Here is a 24,915-nt window from a genome sequence, read left to right on the forward strand (position 1 = left end):
ATTTAGAATACACATTAGCCCCTTACTGAAGGTCTGTTGGCATTGGATACATTTAACTGTCCAGTCTCATTTGTGCAGAAGTAAGATTTGGATCCATATAAAGGTTGCTTCATATTTTACTCACGTACTGTAGAAATACTGTGACTTTGGTACACTTTACTCATGACAGAGACACTTGTCTGGAAAATGACCCAAATAAAGAAATAATCCAACATTATGCTGTTCCTTGCATAAATTGATAGGATTTTGTGTGACTTTCAGTTCATACTCATAGTTTGTGCAAGGTTCTATTTTGAGCTGTTGACTTTATGAAACATAGGAAGAAGAGCCTTGAATCACTTTCATTGGGCTTCAGTACTCCTCTGTCTGACAATGAAACATACTCAGGGAAAGAATTAAGTCCTCAGAGAAGTGACGTTAGTGTACAATTCTACTCAAGTGTTTAATTATTAACATAGTAAGAATAGTAGTCATGACTTATCAGTCTCTACCTCTGGTGACGTTTATGTAAATAGTATGCTACTCTGTAACCCAAACAACCTGGCATCCGTGTACTGGCACTGGCAATAACATGGTGGCATTCCTACCAATCTGAGCAGCATGCACTGCTATTAGGGATTCTACTGTGGACTTTTGGCTGCAACTCAGTCCAGAGATCTTCAAACCTGACGCCCACCATTAACACATCCAGCACTTGAACTAATCCATGTCATGACCCACTGGCTGTACAGTCAGTCAGGCACATAAAAACCAAGCAGCCTTCAACTCTATTCAACGTACCAGCAGCCTGACTGAAGAGAACAGCACGGCTGTACCATCCAGCTGTCCGGGCTGAACCAGAAAAGAGAGGGCAGCGTTTTCCTTATGGTTGTGTGAGTGTGGAGAACATGAAAGCGTTTTGAGGGGCTCGAGCAAACAAGGAGGAAAATGAAAGAACTGCAGTAGTGCTTTTCCTTATTTGAGCCTGTGAGATTAGTGCATGTCACGTATACTACAATACTAAAACAGGCCACTGGATAAAAACAGAAAGTCCAAATCTGGCTTCACACTTCAGTTTAGATTAACGTGATGTTGCTGTCTAAGTTTGGGTTGTGATCTAAGAGAAGGCATGCAGCTGGCAAATAATCCAACATGTTCCAGGACCTAAATTTCCACTCCTCTGAAACCAATCAAAGTACTATCAAGTTAATCACATTAAATCTGATTACCGGGCCACAATTTGTCAGGGACAAGCAGGAAATATTGATTGTAAGTATGGCGGGCATTGCAAGTGCGAATGAACAGAACACAGATGTTGAGTTCAGGGCATTTCATAACTTGATTATCCACACTAACTGCTGGTCTCAATTCCTGCATACCTTCCAAAATGAGAGCCAAAGCCGAATCGGAAAGCTGTTGAAAACTTTGTTTCATTTATCCAGCAAGGTATATCACACTGTTGACACTATCTATGGACCGCATTTACACTTGGCAATGAGATGCTTCTCATATCCAGATTGTGTCTCGTCTCATATATTATTGTTATTTAGTTGATTTACTTTTTAAAGGGGAACTTTAGTTTTCAGATATATTACCTGAATCCAATTGTTCCATTGTGAGGAGGACATGTGAACACTTCCAATTATGTATCTCTGTGCTGGAAAACCTCTGCCAGCCTATACATCAAATGTTACATCTTGAATTCGCTGGTGGAGTTTTTCCTGTGTCTTAAAAAAACATATCTTCAGCATCTCTTTTGAAATCAGATCTGTCCGATCTGATCTATTATAGGCCGACCAACAATGTTAATAAGCATAAAGGTCTCGCATAAAGTGCAACAGTGTACAGATTCTGTACCAGCCAGGAGTAGTCTACTGGGATATTAGATTATAATACGGAATGCAGTGCATGACAAGTTATCAACACAGAACTGATGAAAATCTAGAGTCTCTAACTGATATGTTTTACCCTCTCACTAATCACATGCATCAGAATTACAATAGCCTTTCCTTCCATTGTGAGGACATGTGAAATCTTTGCAATGCATTCTGTGTCTTAAGAGCTCGCTATCAAAAGGTGCTGGAAAAAAGACAAGGAAAATACATCATGTTAAAACACATCTTCAGTCTAATATTCATCATGTCAACCATCAGTGCATGATCCTCCTCAACGTTTTACAGCAGAGACAGAGAGTCCTGTCTAATAAAAGATGGTACCGGTCAGGATGCTGTCTCATTAGTTGGAGCACAATCACACAGACATGATGCAGAGTGAAAAACAACAAATAAACACATCTTAGTGGCTGGTTTATGTGGGTGCCTTCAGCGCTGTGCTGTGTAGCAGTTAACTCTAATTAGCTCCAGATGCCTCAACTCCAGGCTTGGTCTCCTGCCTACAGTACCCTCCTGTCCATACAAACCTCTTCGTTCTCCATTTCAACCTAAATACACAGCAATACCACATGACGTATATAGGATGAACAAACACAACTTACACCTGAGACACTGTTTCCGGTCTGACTTAGTTTGAGCACATTATACTGTACCTCAAGTGGAGTGTTAACAGTACACAGGGTCTGTACCCATTTGCAATAAGGCATACTGTATGTATTCCTGACCATTACCTTCTTGGCTTTTTTTTTTTTCAAATAGCCAATGTATATAGGGTTAAAGTGGTTAAACTGATTCTGATGCTATATTAACTCACCGAGTGCCAGAATTGTTTCTGGCTATGTTGTCCCAGTGCAAGAGATTTTTTCAAAGTAAAAAAAAAGTGCTTAGGAAGTGAGATACAGCCTTTTTCAGTTATAAGTTAAACAAGGAGTGGATGGAGCTGCAAATCTTCAGATAATGATATCTTGGGTTCTGAACATTTTAATTATTTTTTTTACATTTTTTTCAAAAACACATCAAACACGTCATTGGCACGTTGCGCCATAGCGGTAAAACACGTGAAACACGTCAATGGCACTTAATGAGTTAACTCAAGGACCCCTTCATCAGCAAGTAATAGTCGCTTCCAGACTTTTTTCTACTTCATATTATAAAAGGTTTCAAAACTACATGGGGATGCTAAGGATAGGCCTTCACATTTGACCTTCATGAAGATGAGAAGTGGAACATGGCGTCTAATGATGATGTGAGGACCTTGTGTACTGTGATAAAATGTTTATAGTTCAAGCCCTAGACACTGAAAATAGTGTATTCACATTCATTAAGTGTCCTTAACTTAATGTGGTGCCAACCAAGTATAGTAAAAAAAGAAACCAGGGTAAGAGGAGACTGAAACATTCACACACCGAATCACACTTCAAGTGAGCTTAAATAGTGCAACATTTGAACTTTAAGTGATTCATAACCACTTGAACCAGTTTTGCCTCACCGAGAGCTCTGTCTGAACACCTCAGTAGACGATTCATGATGCCACAGTTTACATCTCCAGTGATGGAAAAAGTACATATTTCACTTAAGTAAAAGTATCAATACCCTACTGTAGAAATAGTCTGTTAGAAGTACAAGTTCGGTATTCAAAATTTACTTGAGTAAAAGTGCAAAAGTATTGGCATCAAAATCCAAAAGTAAAAGAATGTCCCATTTCACAAGTTTTAAAATGTATAAAAATCCTTTGAAAATAGCAGATCTACAAGGTCACAACGTGTCACCTTGCGACACGTTGTGAGATTGTAGATCGGCTATTTTCGAATTGCCAAAGAATAGGTCTGAAGTGGTTTTGCAATAATAATCCAAATCTAGAACTTAACTTGTAACTAAAGTTTTCAAATAATTGCAGTGGAGTAAAAGTACAATATTTGCTGTAAATAAAGTAAATAAATGCAGTGAAGTAGTACAGAAAATTGGAAATACTCCAGTCAAGTAAAAAAGACCTAAAAATTGTACGTAAGTACAGTACTTAGTTACTTTCCACCACTGCATCTCCACACATGAGAAAATTCAGATGCAGCCTGTAGGCAGCATGGAAGAATCAAGAGCCCTTCTCTGTGCAGAGCAACAAGAGGGAGAGTCAAGGGTCAAAGCAGACAAGCTCTGTGCAAGGCCCAGTATGACATGAGGCCTCGTTTTCATGGGAAAACCGTGCAGAATGGGTTAGGGGAGACCTGCAGGGACATTGGTATTACAGATGAAGGGTATTAAGAGACAACATGTCTTCTTGACAACATGATGTTACCTGGTAACTGTCAGCTTGTGAGGACGGGGGAAAAGGATTTACGATCTAGGGGATCTCAGACGAATTTCTCTCTATTGTGAATACTGACATTCTAGATTGGACTGTGTGGTGAAGCAGAACTTAGCAGAAGATGAAAAAAATGTCAAGAAGTTGTCTTGCAGGGAGTGCATTTTCAACACTCCCAGCAAGATACCCTCTCGATGACTAACGGGTGGGGTAGTGGGGGTGCCATTGTGAAAGAATGGGAGAATATTCAACCTCTTCGCCAAGGACACACAACACTGTCTCTGCACTTGAGTCAGTGGCGTGCACAGACATTTTGAGGGGCAGGTGCTCAAGTAAATTATACTTTTTTTTGTTTACTTGGTCTGCTCTTTTTTCCCTCTACACCTATACCTCTTTGCCAAAAATAGCCGATCTACAAGCCCACAACGCCTCGCAGCGCGAGGCGTTGTGGGCTTGTAGATCTGCTATGTTTGGCTAAAGTTCTCCTCAGAGAAGGGCTAGGTTTCGAGTGGTTATGGTAAAAAGAAAAATCATATCACATAAAGATTTGGCGGACCCCCTGTAGTAACTCTGAGGACCCCCTAGGGGTCCCGGACCCCCTGTTGAGGTCTTCAACAGGGGGTGCTGTAAACTGAAACTGCTGTAAACTGAAAAAAAAATCACACCCTGTGTGAAGGTAGCGGCGCCTTTGAATACATTATGTCATCGATATGTGTTTATAATGTGTTTATAGCCATGTGTCATGTGAAGCTTGACCAATCACTTTGTTGACGGGTCTGACCAATCAGAGCGTCGACGACAGATAAAGTTAAATTGAGGATCTAACTTTAAATAACTTACCTAGAAGGAGACTTTAGCCAAATAAAAATATATACAAAAAAAAACATGAGGAAATAAAAAATAAACCTTGACATCATAGTGATGTCATGAATAGTCCCCTTGCCTGACAAATCACAACCTTGACGGGCCTGACCAATCAGAACCTTGACGGGCCTGACCAATCAGAACCTTGACGGGCCTGACCAATCAGAACCGTAACGGACTCTTGGATTCTCGATCGTCTCTATCAAACCATTCTGTCATAACGGATGACTGGGTCCCGAACTCAGACTTTCTATACATTCACCCTTCATCTGTTCTTGTATCTTTCTCTTTCTATTCGTCATATTAACTTTAAATAACTTACCTAGACGGAGACTTTAGCCAAATGAATAATAAGATGAAGTCATTGTCATCGTTTATATAGACATCGAATTCTATATTCATGACATCATAGTGATGTCATGAATAGTGACCAATCACAACTTTGGCGCACCTGACCAATCAGAACGTTGACGCACCTGACCAATCAGAACGTTGACGCACCTGACCAATCAGAACGTTGGCGCACCTGACCAATCAGAACGTTGACGCAAAAGCCAGGCATAGAGGGCTAATATCCGCTCTATACCTAAAGGTATAGAGCGGCTAGCGCCGCTAAAAAGAGCACGTCTGGTCAAGAGGGCAAAGGGCAGGTGCTCTAGCACCACCTAGAGTCTATCTGTGCACGTCCCTATTGGTTCTTGCTTTGAAATTACTGATAAATGGTCTAAAAACATATGCAACAGGTGAAATGATCTGTTAAGAGAACGACAAGGCCTGTCTACATTTCTGTCTAAAAAAATATTCAATTAACCAATCAAGGTCTCTACTGAGTTTCTCAAAATGTACCTCCATGTCAACTACTGTAGATGCTCTGTAGCAACAGAGCGTATGGGACATAATGGTAGGCCATGTCCTACTGAACCATTATAAAGCAGTATAACTGTGCATATAGCGGTCAACCAGAGTAGCACTGATATTTAGTAGCAGCACCTGGATTTTGCCCATCCACAACGAGAACTGGAATTGGAATTTTGAGTAAAATGAGTGTGTGTATGTGCATGTCTGTCTATGACTATGTGTTTTTACTTTAAATGTGATCCAAAGAATCAAAATCAGTCATTGGTCTCAGTCTGTCTCTTTTCTGTGATCGTCTATCTTCTCAGTAGCACCACACATACATTCCAGTGGTTCTATAACAAACAAGTGCCTCATGGTAAAAATACCCTCTGTACCAGGTGGGGCCGACCTAAATGCCCTACCATAACCACCTCTATAAGAGTGACAAGTGGGTGGACAAAAAAATAAGTCAGTCTAAGGTGTTAATGGTTAAATGCTAACGTCCGAATCTTACACCTGATTTATACTTTGTTGTGCCCTGGTGTCTCGCACCGCCACCGAAAATAACTGATCTACAAGCAACGATCTACAAGTATAAATCGGGCTTTACTCAAGAACAGCCACATCCGTGGAGAGCACTGGAAGGCTCTTGTGTTGTCTGTTTATATATTGTAGATCAGTTGGCGTAACTCTGCATGTGGACTGGGAAGACAGCTCACTCTCTCTCAGTGGAAGAGGTACTTAACATTGTTATTTATCGGTTTATATTCAATATTTAATAGGGCCAACAACAGAGAGAAATTACATAATTTAGGAGTAACCCTTAACCCTCCCCCCTAGTTTATAGGGATTTTAATTTGATGGTCTTGCTTTTTTTATGCTTTGGAAAAAGTATGTAAAACGTTTTGTAGTACAACAAATAAAAACATGTCATCAAAAATATGCAGTCATTAAAATAACTCCCATGAGCAAAATCCCCAAAATACAAACATACCACGCATGCACGCATGCACACACACACACACACACACACACACACACACACACACACACACACACACACACACACAGGTTAAAGACAGCTGCTTTCGGCCTCGGTGATGTGTCTGTTCTCAGTGAGGCATGCAGTACTCAGGACCTCTGGATCCTGGTATGTATGTACAGTACATGTACAGCTCGTGGGCGGCAGTGGCTCAGGAGGAAGAGCGTCCGCTTGGGAAACTGAAGGTTTCATGGTTTGATCCCTGGCTCCCCCTTGGGTTAGTGTGTCCTTGAGCAAGACACTGAAACCCCCAACTGCTCTCGCTTAGATCTGGTATGTCATCTGTGTGTGAATGCACTGTAAAGCGCGTTGGATAAAGTATCTGGATAAAAGGTGCTATATAAATAAACCATTTACATGTGGCCCAGTACACTTCCACAGCATTCACATACTACAAACACACATCAATGAATGATGGGCAAGTCTATAAAACTCAGAAAGTAGTACAGATACAGGCATGTTCAGGTGCACAAGAACATTAATCAAACTGACAATTTGACTGACACACACACACACACACACACACACACACACACACACACACACACACACACACACACACACACACACACACACACACACACACACACACACACACACACACACACACACACACACACACACACACACACACACACACACACACACACACAGCTTGCAAAGAATTCCCCTTGAACCAATTAGAGCTGACAAATGTTACTGTAAGTAATTCTATATGAGAGATTGTGGTCTGGTGGAGTCTGGGGCTGTGCAGCATTAGAGCTACCGTGAAAACCACCAAAGTCATTTTCCAGTTCTGCTCCGTCAAACTGATATAATTCATTCAGGGAGCAGAATAGGAGAGAGAGGTAGCACTCTGTCCTTTGCTGCTAAACTGCGGACTCACTGGATAATTTAGCTGGATCCTCAGTGAGCGTACTGCAATCTTCAAGCGGTACATTAAAAACATGAAATAATCACACTCATGTATCGAGTATGGGGAAGCTGCTGACCCGGAGACTGTACTGACATTGGTCCCATTATTGAGTTGATATAACTTTCATTGACAAAGAAATAATGTGACTTCTTCCCAATTGAAATGGGTTGCAATGTTTTATTTTGGAAGCAAATGAAAAAGAAAACATTTTATTTTGAAAGCAGACTATTTGTTTCCATTGGAAATGGCAAGTTTGCAACAGGGCAGGCGCATCGGCACCTGCTCCGTTGTTAAGTGAGTATAACGTCATGCATTTCTAAAGATAAATGTTTACTTCAATACATTCAAACGTCATGTCAGCTAACATTAGCTATTATGTAGCGAACATTAGCACACTAGCTAGCTATAATTCACTAGATGGCGCTGTGGCCAAAAATGATGGTTCTGTGAGTGCAGTTCTATCAGTGCAATTCTGTCAGAGCAGGGTCTGCAGCTACCCACACTACTGAATGTATCAGCCACTGTAAGACACCCGTTTGAATCTTATATCACTTTGACTTTGGGAGTGACATGTTTTAGGGATAGCTGCACTTGTCTGAGGAGGTGGTTTTAAGTAACTGAATTGGATTAATAATCCAATGCATGGATTGCCTTCAGCATGCAGAAAACTGACCAATTTATAAGCTTTCTAAGCTAAGAATATCAGAATCAGGAGCAAATAGTGCCACACACATAACTGTGAGAGGCTGATTTACAATGGACAAGCCAAGTGTAGCTGGCCCTGGACAACCTGCGTGAAATACAGGGACAGTCACAGAGAGAGAGAGAGAGTACTGGCCAGGATTTCTTTCTGCTAGTGATTATTCTAACTCTCCTGGGCATGAATTACTGTGTGTGTGTGTGTGTGTGTGTGTGTGTGTGTGTGTGTGTGTGTGTGTGTGTGTGTGTGTGTGTGTGTGTGTGTGTGTGTGTGTGTGTGTGTGTGTGTGTGTGTGTGTGTGTGTGTGTGTGTGCGAGTACAGTATGTCTCTTTAATGTGCCAGGAAAGAGACATTTACAGCGGCAGGTGACATATGTTCTAATCCTGAGAGGAAAATGAGGGCACACGACAAGGAGAACTAGAAGAAGTGGAGATGGAGGTGCAGTGCAGTCCACACACTGACCACTGAAATGTGGGCTGATGCCTGCACAAATGATACAGTGGATAATAGACTGGATTTATATAGCGCCTTTCTAGTCTTCTGGTCATTCAAAGCCGTTTACAAACCCACATTCACCCAATCACACACCAACGACGGAGTAGTCCATGCAATACTGTGAGCCTATAGCAGTTAGGCATTCAGTGTCTTTTTCAACGTAATGGAGCCGGGAACTCTGGTTTTCTGCAGCATTTTGACAGGACAATCAAAATGGAACTGTATTAGTGAGTGAGTGCCGAATTGTTGACCATACCCCAATTAAAGGAGTGCTCTAGTTAATGAAATGGTTATGTAAGCATTGCATGATTTACATTATTGTTGTAAGGTCTTACCTTGGGTAAGCAAAACTCATTTAAGATGTCTGGTTTTGTTGGGAAGGGAGCGAGATTTAATTTAGCCATACATAACAATTTAATGTAAAAAAAAAAAAAAAAAAGATTTAGTATTTCTAGTTCCTGTCTAAGTTACAATAACCACAATAGCTTCACACAGACGAGATGTCATTGCAGAAGCATGCCTCTGGAGACAGGAGATGAAGCAGGACTTTGTAACAGAGCTGCTTCTTCTCTCCCCCCCTCCCCCCCCCCCCCCCCCCCGGGCTCAGGTGAGCAGTGAAAACAGATACTGTCAGTGCGAAGGCCGTGGCATGACCTCATCCATTCACTGCCTTAATTTAACACATGGTGTTTGTCACTTATCCAGCTCATTATACAAACACTCTCCCTGTCCCTGATAACGTTTCGAGTCACGGCACTTGCTGGAAATAACTAACTTTGTCTACAGCGGGGACAATAATGAGCTGAGCTGAGCCCCCCTTCCCAAACCGCGGCTTCTATAGGATTTGTGTTTCCCGTCATGGGAGCAGCCTGGGGGCGATAAATTACAACTGGGACCACTGCAACACTCTAACCACGCTGGTCTAAAAATGGCTGAATGGACACTGAGATTGAGTGACAGGTCTTCACTGAGGACACATGAGAGGGAAGAGACTATGGCAGGGAAGAGTTTCATAACACCAACACCTAACTAGAATGTCACAGAATAGAATAGAATGGAATGGAATTAAAGTACATGACTACCACAAAACTCACTAACAAAACCACCAGCTCCCGACAGAAGCAGAGGACAGTGTGACACGCCTGAGAGAAGTGTGTCTGCATCGATTCCTGGAGTCAGGAACAGCTGGTTCTGGGTGGTCACTCCTCACCCCCTCTGCTTTATAAAGAATGATAGACTGTTACATAATAGAATAGTCTTTTCCATCCATCCAGACCATCCATTAGCCTCTGTCTAACCACCAGGACAAGACACTCAGCCTGGGAGGAAATTGCGACTGACATGAAGCTGGGGGCTAACCCCAACCCAGTGGGGTCTCTTATAAGGTAATACCTCACATGTTGCCCAGAGGAGCCATAAGTCACTGCAGAGCAACAGCAGATCAGAACACTAGGAAAATAGTGATATCTCTCGCTGTGAAAACAACCTGCAGTGTCAGAACCCTCCCGGGTGGTTCAGGAAGAATCTCTATGTTGGGACACATCCTTCAGAAGAGAAAACCACTGAATTATTAGTTGTCTGCACCATAAGAAGGCACTAATGTTGTGTCAAGCAGTGGTAAGAAAAATGTTGAGACAGTTGAGAAGTTCAGAATTGTAAACTGTACAATTCTAGCCACGTTTCAAAAAGTGTAACATTTTGGGAACGTTTTATAAGAAACAGTATTTCAATTTAGCGAACTATTTGTTATTTAGTTTTCCAATGTCATAACAATGATCAACACTGACTGATAGCAGCAGGGAGCTCAACTTTAAGTTTAGCAAGTTTAGGGACACAGAGATTAGGGGCCCTTTCACACCTACCCCATTTGGTCCATTTTAATCGAAACATGGGGGTTTGTTTACTCCGTTAAGGTCCTTAACACATTCACTGCCAGGGGAACTCTGTTTCTGATGTCCCAAAAAAAAGAAAGAAAAAAAAGCGGTGTGGGGGGGTTCAAACCTTCTCGGTTCACTTTCAAAGTGCACCAGAGTTCGGTTCACTGTAGGTGCGAATGCAATCTGACCCAAGTAGAACTGAACCAAAACACAATCAATGTGGAAATGATTGTAGTGGACATATTTTAATTCAAAATTATATTATATAATTAGGTATAAGTAAAAGGTCAAATTTACTGACAAGCAGATTGATGCAGCATACTACTGTGCTTTTAGAAAAGGCATCAGCGAATCATCCCTGCAATGAGGATAATTAAAAGACTGATTTAAACCTTGAACAGCATGTGAGCGGACAGGTTATGCATTTTAAACTTATTTATAAAAAGCCAATGTTACATAATATCATGTTAAGTCTGGATGTCTGATCAAGTCTAAAATGTTCTCCATGTGCTCTCATGCGGTCACTGGCTAAATAACTTAGTGGACTGACGGAGCCAAATGACATGTTTTCACCACCGTAGAAACTCAATCAGACCACTGGAGCTCAGTATCAAGTCCCTGGGCAGTAATTAACACACTGTGGCATAGCAGACAGAAGTGGAGTGAAAAAGAGAGACAGAGAGGGACAGACAGAGATTTCACTGACTGACGATGACAAGCTCAAAATCCTTCATTTTTCTTTCCATCTTCACCTCTATCATCAAGCTATCATCAAAGACTTGCAGCCCCACTGGAGATGTTTAATAAACCATTAATATGCCATTTTAGGGAGTAAAAATAATGAATTGTGTCATTGGCTGACAGGTGCAGAAGGAGCCTAGAAGTGGCTTAAAGGAGGTGAAACTTTCTGCATGCTAGCGCGACTGCAGCACTGCTAACCAAGAAACAGCCACTGACAAAAGCCATAGTGTATGTGTGGGGGAGGGCAATTTAAGGGTGGGGTACAAATTAGGTTAATGGATAATTAAGGCATGTAGTGTAGTGGGTAGGGAATGCATGTAGTCAATGTAAAGGGACAGTCCTGAAATGAGAGTAGAGCAGTGTTATGTTACCTTCTCCAATGTGTGGGACATGTGATGTGATGTGGTCACCTTGCCAGTCCATCAGACATGACATGTCCGCAGCTCACACACAGGGAATGTTCCACATGAGAGTCAGCTACCCACTAAAGTCCAGCAGTTACCGAGAAAACTCTGAAACCACTTGATGTAATTTGATTAATTACCATCATTATATTTTATCATAGTCACGATTGATGCAGTTTTCTCCACTATGCTGTCGCAGCCAGCACTATCCGCTGCACATAAACAGGTGAAGGGCATGAAAAGGACACATGGTACTCTTCCATGTTTCATCACCGTTGGGAGTGGTCTTTCTGAGGTCATCTGACCAGCTCAGGAGTAGGGTTAGATCTACTGTATATCAACTTGCCAATGCCAACATATTGGCCTACAGTATCAATAGATAGATGAATAGATGTATATTTTGGGTGGGATTTCTCTGGCATTACAGTAATACAACTTTATAAAGATATTTCAATACATTTCAAGATATTTCCTGTGGCATGCTTGCCTCTAAACATCAGTATCTGTCCACAAAATCGTTCCTCAGTCTAACTGTAGTCCACATTCGTGGCTACCTAAACAAAACAGACAATTCTTTGACATGTTTGTGATGCTGGAAAAAAAGAGAGGCTTCAGTGCAGTCTGGAAGCAGACTTGCTGCTACATCTACCATCTTCTAGACAATGACAACAACCTGGCCCTGGCTGGAGTTTCCATCCAGACTGCTGTCTGAGGAGAGAGGGAGAGAGCGAGAGAGAGAGAAACTATATTCATCTTAAACTGCCCCACTTTCCAGTCCATAAAAATCAGACATCTCCCAAAGCAGAGCCGTTCCTTGGAGCCCATTTATAGGAACACAGAGCTGGCTTTTCCAGCTAGACTTGTCACACACAGACAGACCCAGGCTGGGCCTATTGGACCCTGGCTCCAGACAAACAAGCGTGAGTGCACATGTACGCACGGCCGTGTACACACACACACACACACACACGCACGTATGGCAGGCCCCATACATGTGTCCAATAAGGACTGTGTTACCAGTCTGCCACCTGGAATCCTGGATCCCATTCAAGGACTGAGTTTACACCACGGGAGACATAGCAGCTTTCTTCCAGGATGAACACACCTCCTCATGAATGCTCATTGAATACTTTAAGGAGCATTGAAATTATTAAACCATGCATGACAGCCTTCTCAGTCACCAGATGTCACCCAAATTGCACACTTGATGTAAGATTAGGGAACGTTGCAAGTTGGTATAACATTCTGACACAGCAGTGGGTACGTTAAGGCTGAACTCTGGCTTAAAACGAATCAGCATAATTCCGCCTTGGTTTTGATTTGAAAGAAGAACCTGCATACCAAGGTATCGTCTACAGGCCACCTGTATTAATCAGAAATGGCACATTTTCAATCCATGGCGGAACTTCTTAAGGTCTAAAAATCCGATCCACCACAGATCAAACATCCTTTCTCAACAATGATGACAGTGTCGTGGAATTCTGGATTAATCAGCAATCGATAAGGCACATAGGAGTCGAGACAATATTCTAGGTGGTGGTGGTTATGCTTTATGTACATGATATCATGGTCAGAAGTACATTAACACTCATGTCAGTGGTAGGTACGGTAGTTCTGCCACGAGCACAGGGCAGAGATCATAGTTATACTGTAGCTGCCTGAAGGACAAACTGAAAACAAGATAGGCTGTACCAAAACAATAGTTATTAGGCCTAGTGGAGACATTTAGGCTATTACAAGCTGTCAAATATCATAATGTATTGTAGAAGTATTATAAGTGATAGGAACATATAAAAGGTTAGATATAAGCAGCCATATCATTTCTTTGTCAACAGTCTAAATAAGACAATACCTCAGTGTGTGGGTTCTATTATCTTTTTAGATTACCGCCCAGCACCCACGTCGATGTACGTATAGTTGTCTCTTTTAATATGCCATGGTTTTGCCTTAATTCCATCCTTCAGTACATCAGTTGGAAATGAAAGTCTTTGAGCGAAGCAAAACCTTCACTGTACACAGTATACCAAATGTCTCAAGTTAAGACTGTGCTCTTGAGCCGTCAGAGTTGAACCTTATTAACTACAAAAGAACAACGCCAGGACCCGTCAACTTGCACATAAAACATTGAGGCACACGGCCAGAGAACCTCCATGAGGACCGGTTGGTTGCTTACACCAAAATATGCTATTGTAAGTAGAAGTTGGAATGCACTGCAGCGAGGGGTACCACGCAGCTCATGAGAGGAGGAGATAACTGCTGTGGAGAGAGCTGTCTCCACAGTGCTGACAGCTTGCTGCCTAAAATAGATAAAGATAAACAAAAGCACTGGGCCTTTGATGCTGGGTTCCTGCTACTCCTTAAAATAGAGGGGCTAACATCCCAGCGGTGGCCATCGATACTGGGGGGGGCTGGGCCCTATACTGCCCCAGGGAACATGAGGTCATTGCACAAAGACTAGAACCTGAGAACATTGTCTGCATGTTCAATGTGCTGGTGGCAGCGCCTATACCTGTCAGTGTCAAATTCTTGGAAAGTTGGGGACCAAGTGTTGCAACTTGCAGGCACGTGTGTACACACACACAAAATACATATAACGCACACGCATTTTACAATGTATATACTCAAATGCAAAATGCCATGCAAAAACTGAAAATATAAGTTGAAATCAAATCCAGAACAGATGTTTCTTTCTTTATTGTAATCTCTCTCTCTCTCTCTCTCTCTCTCTCTCTCTCTCTCTCTCTCTCTCTCTCTCTCTCTCTCTCTCTCTCTCTCTCTCTCTCTCTCTCTCTCTCTCTCTCTCTCTCTCTCTCTCTCTCTCTCTCTCTCTCTCTCTCTCTCTCTCTCTCTCTCTCTCTCTCTCTCTCTCTCTCTCTCTCTCTCTCTCTCTCTCTCTCTCTCTCTCTCTCTCACAGACACACGTATTACTACACACACTTATTATTACTTTATTACTGTCAAATTAATAGATTGTCAATGCAGACTGATACGCTTAATTTCTAAGACACAGAACACTGTAACGGCTGGTACGTTACCCTGGTCTAAAATGAGACCAACTATGTCATTAACCACTGTACTCTCCAGCTCATAAAAAAGTTTCTCGCGGTATAATCTTTAACTCTGTGGTATGCGTGTCATCACATCGTGACCTGGCTACACAGTGACCACTCCCATCTGGAACTTTCCATCGCTGCTTCTTCTTCTTCTGAGCGGAAAACCTCGTAAAAGCCCTTCAAGCACAGAGTCATCCAGAGGCAAATGTCATTAAATCACGGTTGGAGGTGAAGGATGAGTTTGGCATTGGTGGGGCTTTATTGCTGATGCTTACTTTGAATAAACTAGGTTGTGTGTGTGTTTTAAATGTCATCGATTTACATTTTACTGAATCAGATTGAATTCCTAATATTGGTATTTGTATTCCCTGTTACTGCTCAGGTGGTAGAGCGGCCGCTTGGGAATTGGAAAGTCCCCTGTTGGATCCTCGGCTCCCCCTGGGTTAGTGTCGATAGTGTTAGCAAGACACTGAACCCTTACCTGCTATTAACCCATTCAATCCCGGAACGGATTTGGCTATTCAAACATAGCAGATATACAAGCTCATAGCACGGCACCAAGTGAGCTTGTAGATCTGCCATTTTTGAAAAATCATGAAAATGTGTGCAAATATTTGAATATATATTTTTCAAAGCAAACATTTGTAAAATATTTTGTTCCAGGGACCTCCAGAAGCAAAGATTTGAGTTAAAAATGTTGCTTCAAAAGATATATGAATTAAAAGATTTGCACAAATGTTTGTATTTTTCAAAAATAGCAGATCTGCTCGGCTATTTTTGAATAGCCAACGTATAAAATAATGGTTATAGTATAGCTCAAATCTAAAATGACACAAATGCGTTACCGGATTGAATGGGTTAATGTACTGTATACGAGAATGGGTGAATGTAATGCACATTGTAAATGCACAATTTACGTTCATAATGTACAATCTATCAACTCTAGTTTACCGAAGTACATAAGTGGAGCTTCCCATGAACAGTTTTTTGAAGCATTGTGACCGTTAAAATGTACATTTGGGATTACAGCTTAGTTTACTGCTGCAAACTCAACACACCAGGGCACAAAATGGATGGTCCTATGTGTTTGCACTGTATTACTAGTACCACACTGGGTCCATTATTGTCCCCATGCCAAATAACAATAAATGGACATATTCGAGTAGATGTGGTGTAGCAACGTTCACAAAGTCTGCGCAGTGAAACATGAATGGCAGCTTTGGCAATGGCAATTTGTTTGTGTCAATGTATGTATGCGTGTTCATCTTATAAAAGATGCAGTTCATGTAAGGCCATCATTTTGAGAGGACTGAATAAATAGCAGTAATTATTTAGTTCTAGGGAAGAGGTTCAGCTACAGGTGACATGATATTGGTGACTTCTAAGGAGAACTATTTGATTATATTGACTAAATGCTCATGTAATCTTTCAGAATCTTTTCTTAATCATTTAGGCTACATGAACCACAACAAAAAGAAAATCAACAAAGTTTTCATTTTCAGGAACGGCTCCAACTGCAAATGCTGAACACCAAGTACACATGCACGCACACACACACACACACGCACGCACGCACGCCAGTGCTTACGTGTGGCTTCAAGCCAGCTAGTGTCTACTGGCTCCTCTCAACTAACACATGGCTATATAAAACGCAGGTTTCATTTAGAGCAGGTAAAACTCATGTCTACAGTCCACCTCAGCCTCTCTCCACCTCCGGATCGACGCTCAACCCCCTTCCGTGCCTGCCACAGGCACATTTTTGGGGTTCAGGATAAATAACGACCCACTAAACAACATAACAAAATGCAAAGTCATGCCAATCAACAGCTGTGAGGTTAAGACCTCAGCTTCTGGAGCGTGATGTACCCTCTAGGCTGGCCAGGGACTGACTCATGCCAGTGCCTCCCCATCACTATCAGCTTTTTAAACTGAATAGAGAAAAGCCCAAAAGGGTACATCTGCGCACTTACTTGTAAGGGGCAAAAGAGTCTTAAATCAGAACATACTGCATCTCTGATCAGATCAGAACAGAATAGCCTGCAAGTTCTTTTACTTGCAAATTTGCAATTGAGTCACTGCACTTTTCATGTAAAATACAAATACATTCATAAATACAAAATATTCTCAAGGGATTCTCTTGGTTTGGTTCCATTTTTTCTTATTTGCATGTCTTTATAGTGGTTTGTGCAGACTAAAGCCTGATTTATACTTAGTTGCTTGCCGGTATCACACTCCGTCACTCTGGTAGAGCTCTACAAGCGTTGACAAGCTCATAACGCATTGTGCTGCTTTGCTTTGTGAGCTTACAGCTTGCCTTTTTTCTGTGTGTGACACTGTATGCAACCAAGTATAAATCAGGGACCAAGGTTAGCAAGACAGCGATGAATACTATACTCTGCATTTATGAACCAATAAGACCAGTCCTAACTTCACACCCTTATTCAATGTTCACGGCAGTGTTTGGACTCACAGGTGTATAAAATGTAATATAAAAAGTTGTGACTTCACAGCATTCAGTATAATGCTGTGACAGGTTTGAGTCCGCTTCCTGTCCACCAAGAATACACAGGCTAGCACTCCGACACAGTCCACATGTGTGCATGCTGTCAAGCGCCCAACCAACCAAGCGAGCGATGACCACACGTTCCTTACAGGCAAGTGCAGCATTGCTGAAGCACAAATTCCTTCAGGAGGTCAGGAGGCAACAGTTTTTCACAATGTTGGAAAAGTTTCCAGTTTTTAAACCACATGAACTCGCGCCTCTATTCGGGGCACGTCATAATAGGAAAACATTGGACGGAAATAGGCAAACTACAAGCTCACGTGTTTTCAATTTATTTTCGGAGAGGAGATTTGGCACCTGAGTGAGGGACCCCAGTCAAAGAAGTGGTTAAAATGGCAACTTCTACATCCCATGGGTTTTTAAAGAAATGTAGCACTAACACATCTAGAATAATGTAATGTGATTAAAAAATAAAGAAAGAAAGAAAATCCATGATTTTAAGCAAAGAGGGAGAGATATCAAATCAATTAGCCCTCCATGACCTGCGCTAAGATGTAGGCCTTCACTACAATTTAGGCTCTGGTGGTGGCTGTGATTGTATAAACTCATTAGGGACATCTATAGTAAAATCATTAATACTATGAGGCGAGCCAAATGTTTGTTTCAGAGATCTAAATAAAATGTAATTCTAAAAAAAGGTTACATTTTTCACCCAAGAACTAAATCATTTTCTCCTCCAGTCCAGATACTTTATTGCAGCACACTGTTCCCTGCTTACTTGTTAATGAAGGTCCCAAACAGCAGTCTGATGGTCCTCTGGATGTTCTGGGTGCAAAGCCAGCTCCACTGTTGTTTCACGAGCAGACACAGGACGTCCAGAGCCATTTCAGCCATTGCAGTCTCAGACACAATACCTGTCATGTGTAAACACAACACAATGCAATGACAAAAAAAAAAATTAAAGAGTCTGTGCCTCTTTCAAAGTGAGGTAAGACAGTTCCAACAATCCTGCATGCAAAGCAGATACTTTAATTAAGCTAAAGCCTCTCTAGATGGGAAGGCCTCGATCCTACAAATGCTTAGTTAACAGCTAAGCGCCCAAGCCAGCGAGCATGATTTCGAGTTGACATGGCTGAGAAATGGACAGATAGGACACTTACACAGACAGGAGGGATAGGACACTTACAAAGACAGGACGGATAGGACACTTATACAGACAAGACGGATAGGACACTTATACAGACAGGACGGATAGGACACTTATACAGACAAGACGGATAGGCAGTTAGAACATAAGAATTAGAACATTCCCAACATTCCCAACACAAGTCTGCTGGCGGAGAGTTGTGCTCCGAGGAGCACTTTTTCTAGTTAGTAATATGTTTCCTTTGGACCCCTCTGTGGATATGTTCAATAGTTGCTCACAGCTCCTAATAGCTAAGATGTGCAGAGGACACAAAATCACAGGTATGTGCAATTGTACTTGACCAATACCCCAAAAAGAACATACAGGCAATTTGAAATCCAATCAAAACTTGCACATCTATACATCAATGCTGCCCTCTAGTGGTTGGACTGAAATACTCTGCTGAGCTAAGTGGGACATTTCACTTGACTATTTGGCCAAGATAAGACAAACATAACCACTTAAACCTCAGCATTCTTATTGAAAGCTTTCACAGAAAATAACTGATCGACAAGCTCACAACGCATCGCAGTTGCGAGCTTGTCGATCGGCTATTTTCAGCGAAAGCTTTCCCCACAATAACCCAAAACAGAAAGGACACTAGTATTGAGCCCTGAGGGACTCTGGTTGCCCATAAGGGGTTTAAGTGGTTCATTTGTATAGTAAATTAAGCAAATTTGTATTTAAAATAAGGCTGGAAATATTTAAAATAAGGCTGGAATTTGGACCATGTGTATATGGGGCCAAGGAGCTTCGAGGAGTTAATTCTGGTTGCATGCTCCTGGAAAGGGTGAACATAAGACACACAGACCCTGGTGTGGGAACCTCATGTGGGAAGTTTAGGAAAAAGCCTCTGCTCCCACAGTGACTGTAAGTCTGAGGGATGTCTGGACTGTGACATCTCTGAGACGTCTGGTCAGTGAGACTAAAGCCAAGCACTTCATTCACCCTTGAATGTCTGGCTGTCCAGACAATGACCAGACAACCAAAACAGGTCAGTTTGGATTCAGTTTAACAAGGAAACTCTCGTTCCAGTGCTGCATGAAGGCACGAAGATAATTTCCATGTGATGTGAGTGGGATCATAAATTATTTTCTATGACAGAGAATGGAGGGGGGTTTTGAGAGGGGGGGGGCAATAAACTGAGGTGGAATAAACAGTGGGTGGATAGTGAGATATTAGATCTAGTAACAGACAGTAACCATGTAAACAGCAGGTTACAAACATAAGAAAAAGTTGGGTCCAGCTTTAATCTCTTGCAGCTAAATTAATGTTTTCTCTGTAGACTGTAGGGAGAGTAGAATTAAGGGCTTTTCTGAAAATGTTAAAACGTCGCCAGTGGCACCCAGTCATATTCCTGTGACTTCAGAAGCGTCAACAAACACGCAGCTTACAGTCAATATGCCAACGGCTGGATGCTATAAGAAGACAACCGCCAGAATGTGGGAATAAATACTGTTGTTTTGTAGAGCACCAAAGTCTGACATAATTTACACATCCTACCTGGGTCACACCCCCCCCCCCCCCCCCATTCTGAATTCCCATAGACATGTTTAATAACGCAGCATGTAAGAACTGTGTTCCAAAAATAAAGAAATGAGACCTGCGGTTTGACTCATATGGGTATGAAGCATCAACTGCCGGGGAGAAAACAGTAATGTTACCGCCACTGAATGAATTACATTTTCGCCAGAAACAGACTGTATCAAATATGAGTGACTGACTAGCGTAAACGATACAGAGCCACCTCCCTGACAATATCGCCGCGACAATTTGTTTATTTTTGGACCACAATTCTTATATGAGACGACTCTATGTTACTTTCCATAGAGAAAACCTTCCGTGACCCAGGGGATGAGCGAGTGACATCAGGACTTCAGTACTCCATCGTCATACTTAAAGGAGAAATTCACCCACCTTATCTTCGTAAAATTGATCTTCCCTAATGCTCATTATAAGATGGTACCGTTTCCGTCTACTCACTCTGGTGGGCTGGGGACGGTTCAGAAACCTGCCTACCAATGACATCATCGATGAGGATTCAAAGCTAATGTAACTATAGGCTTTCTTTTCCTGGAAAGTTAGTATGGTGAAATAGAAGCCATTGTTCTTGCATTTAAAAAAAAAAACTTTTTTTAAATTACCAACCCTACCTACACCGATGATGTCACTGTTAGACAGGTTTCTGAACTGTCCACAGCCCACCTCTGAGACACAGACCGAGTAGACAGAAATGGTGCCATTTTATAATGAGCATCAGTGACGGACAACTATATGAAGATAGGGTAACGATTTGGGGGTGGAGTAGTGGGTGGGTTAGAGAGGTCTTAACCCCTATAGCAGCTCCCTCCGAGCGCTCATATCATGACCATATGAGCTGGCATCAGCTGGGTGAAGCTGAAATTGAAATTCCCCTGTGTGATCGAGAATATCTGATAGGAAAAAAACACCTGCACACCGTCTTCAAATGCAAAAATATCAAGGTTATGTTCATTGGGAAACAGTTGTTTATTGTGTTTCCCATAATACCTTGTACATTTGAAGACGGTATGTGGGAGTTTTTTCTTCTATGTTTATCTTCCCTAGTTGGTCCTCTCTGACACACCTGTTATTTTACATAGGTGTGCAAAAGTCATGATTTTCATCAATAAAAGGTCTATCTTTCTTATCTGCATTGTGTTGATCAGTGAAATTCAACATGAGCAGTAGTTTGTTCAATACTACAAAATGTTGCAAAATAACTTATTGAAAAAATGAAAATAAAATAGCCCATCATCTACAAGCTCATAACATGTTGAATCACAATGCGTTATGGGTGTGTATTTTTGCACAGTGCCGTTGTACAACAAACAAGTATAAGGCTTAAGTAGTCAATTATAAAAAAATACTTTATAATTTTTTTCACATCGATTTGTTTATATAAATAGATGATGAAAAATGATTATTCGATTAATCGAAAAAGTAATCAATATTAGTCAATAAGATATATATATTAGTCAATAAGAGGATAATCGATAGGTGCAGCTCTATTTAAAATCCAATGTTGACTACACACTGTTACTCCGGGCAACACTTGACTAACATACTTGACTAACTGACTGTGTTCCAACCCATCCTGGATAGGATCCCACTCAAGTAATGACTCACAACTATACCACACAGACTAAACACACAAGGAGATGGTGAGACATATCCTTCAAAGTAGAACTTTACCACATTTATGTCCTAACTGTAATGTGCCGATGGAGAAATCACAGTTCTCCTGCTCACACAGCCATGCTGACAGTGCGTACATGTACCAATATGCGTCGTGCAGTTCATAAGGTTCTCAACGGCAGAGACGTGCATTTACTAATTGCAGTCAATTACATAGATGCCGAACGACCGCAAAGGAAACTGAAGGAAGTTGGACATCCAAATATGGTTTGAGAGTTGAGTCAGTTTACTTCCATCACGTTTCAATGGTCTGCAGCCACATACGTACATTTGAAACTCAGAGGGTGATGGTAATGAATTAGGGTCCTACCGCTCACTACAGGGATATTGTATTGATAAGTATTGTTGACAATACAGACATGACACGCTTATAACGAATACGTTAATGGAAATAAGACGGATCCCTTCAAATTAAATAGTAGAAGTAAGGGCTGTATTCTTCTGATATCAAAATCCCTGTCTTTCATCTCAAATTCAAATCTATCCAATATGGCGCTGATTTCAAAACAACAAAAGTTGACTTAAAACCAGAACACACGTACAATCAAATACTTCTGTAATACCTCTGTAAGACAAGACATGTGACGACTGGGAAGAAGCCGTAGATGTGTCATGCTGAAAGCTTCTCAATCTCTAGCCTTGTCTCATGCCAAGACTGATGTCAGAGATTCCAGCTGTCCCGTGTGGGGGCACAGTACATGGACTTCCTAATGATTTCAATACAGTCAGAGCAAACACTGCAGCGCTGCTGATGTCCAAACCCATGAGCCACAGCTCGACAATGCAGGAGTGCAGGACCATGAGTCATTCACTATCCTAGACAACACTTGATTGACGTAGACTCGCTGTGTTCCGTACACTCACGTGCACACATGAGCTCCCTTAAGTGCAATACATAATCCTTCCGACGACCAAACATTTCTTTGGAAAGTGAGGCGATAGCTACAAAATGACATCATTCCAAAATCGATGTCCTGACTCACCGAACTATGGGAAGCCTTTCCGACCCGGGAGATTTTCCGACGTCGGAAGGAGTATGTATTGCACTTTAGTCCCTTTGTCACTGGGGGGGATGTCCCACACATCAAATCAAGTTTCTTTTTTTTTTGTCTATAATTTTTATCCCGCGATTTTTGTAACCCATTTTTTTTCACCCGGTGCCAATTTCCTAAGTGATCCTGGGCGCTACACCAGCCCTACACCAGCGCTACACCAGTCCCCCACAGCCAGGGAGGCCAGGGCCGAGCTCATGCTTCCTTCAGTGCATGAGAGCCAACTGACCTTCTTGTCACCTGACAGGGGGGAGTTTCCCTGGTTGGACGTAGCGCGTGGAAGGAACACGTTATTCCAACCAGTTCCCTTCCCCTCCATCAGGCGCCCTGGCTGTCATGGGGGAGGCGGTATAGCGACCAGGATTACTACATGTTTTTGTGAGGGTATTAACTACCCTAGGAGACACGGGAGAGCATGCAAACTCCACACAGAGTAGACCCTTTCGCCAACCCCACCCTGGGTATGGGCGCTGATGACGCGGAGGAGAAGACACGCCCCCAGCGCCCACAGCGTCCCTGGCGGGAATCGAACCCAGGACCTTCTAGCTGTGAGGCGACAGTACTACCGACTGCGCCACCGTGCCCCTCTCAAATCAAGTTTCACTGATGCATTTCGGGCCAATCGTTTGAGAGAAATCTTAAACCAAGAGACACGCGTGACCGGATTACAGGTAGAACTAACGATCACATCAATACATTTAATACGGAAATTATATACTGCATATAAGGGCCTTACAAATGATTTGCCCTGTATTCCTTATCCATCAATAGGAGTTTTGACGATGGATTTATTGTCACTAGTGAGGTCACATACTGTAGCTTGAAGCAGCTGGAGTTGAGGAGTTGGTCAATGGAATGCGTCTCACAAAGTGCTTCTGTAGATTTGATTAGTCTTTAAAAACATGTTTTTACTGACATTATACCCCTCCTCACCCCGTAGCATCTTCTAAAAAAAAACTCCCTACCCCAATTTTTGTATAGGCTATAGCCATAGTCTAAGGGGTTTGAATCCACCACGGTGAATCCGGCTTGGCTGAGCATCTATACACAATTGGCCCGTGTACAGGGGAGGGAAGCTGGGCGGGGAGGGTGATATTTGTCACTGCTCGTAATCCTATGGGATGGGGCGCTGCCTGTCAGTGGAAAATGTTGAGCGGGAGGAGTAGGACGAAGGCTCTATGTCTCCCTGGTGCACTGCAAACCCCTCTGTATCAGAAGGAACAAAGTGCTAAACTAAAGCACAACCAGTTTAAAAATTCATGCTAATTTTGCAGACGTAGCAGGTAAATCTGTCCATGTAAAACATACTTTTTCGAGTATATCTTAGTTATAATAAGACTGAGCTAACAGTTACATTAAGTTTAGTTTTTCAATGTGTGGTGTTTATTCAGTTTTTGGGACACATATCTCAGTGATTGTACAGGCTAGAATCTAGCCTGTACAATGCAGACTATCTAGCCGCTAGATACAGTAGTCTGCAGAAAGTGTTGGCACTGCCATCTAGCGGATGAATTGGTTAATGCTCTATATAGACGTAAGGTACAAAAGGGAGCATATGAGCGCAAATATGGAGAGCCCGTCTTGGAGCATATTTAGGCCTTTAGTGCATGTGTAATGGTCAATAACTGGTTGAGTAGGGCAGCAGGATCTTACCGAGCTGCTTACTCTGCCTCTCTGTCAAACTGTTCTTCTTCTGGCAACCGCAGACTCCTGCTTCTCTGAGCGATAGGCAGTCTTCCCTTTCCGACTCTGAATCCTGGATCATCAACCTTTCCTGTTCACTGATGAAAACCTCCAGGTCTGCAGGAGACATCCCACTAATCACCTGGGAGAGAAGACCAGGGATCATCCCATCAGC

At 42.1% G+C, this 24,915-nt stretch overlaps 1 protein-coding gene across 1 annotated transcript in view; it reads right to left on the reverse strand.

Annotated features, from left to right (window-relative positions):
- snx19b (sorting nexin 19b) overlaps positions 1–24,915 on the reverse strand; it is a 44,578-nt gene that overhangs the window by 11,283 nt on the left and 8,380 nt on the right. The window contains exons 10-11 of the mRNA XM_084064892.1: positions 24,711–24,882; positions 18,382–18,517 (exon numbers count right to left, since the gene is read on the reverse strand). Coding sequence (XP_083921018.1) covers positions 18,382–18,517; positions 24,711–24,882 — 308 coding nt within the window. The remainder of the gene's footprint in view (positions 1–18,381; positions 18,518–24,710; positions 24,883–24,915) is intronic.

This window comes from Gymnoscopelus microlampas (assembly GCF_963454915.1).
Source record: "Gymnoscopelus microlampas genome assembly, chromosome: 8".
In the NCBI taxonomy this organism is placed as follows: Eukaryota; Metazoa; Chordata; class Actinopteri; order Myctophiformes; family Myctophidae; genus Gymnoscopelus; species Gymnoscopelus microlampas.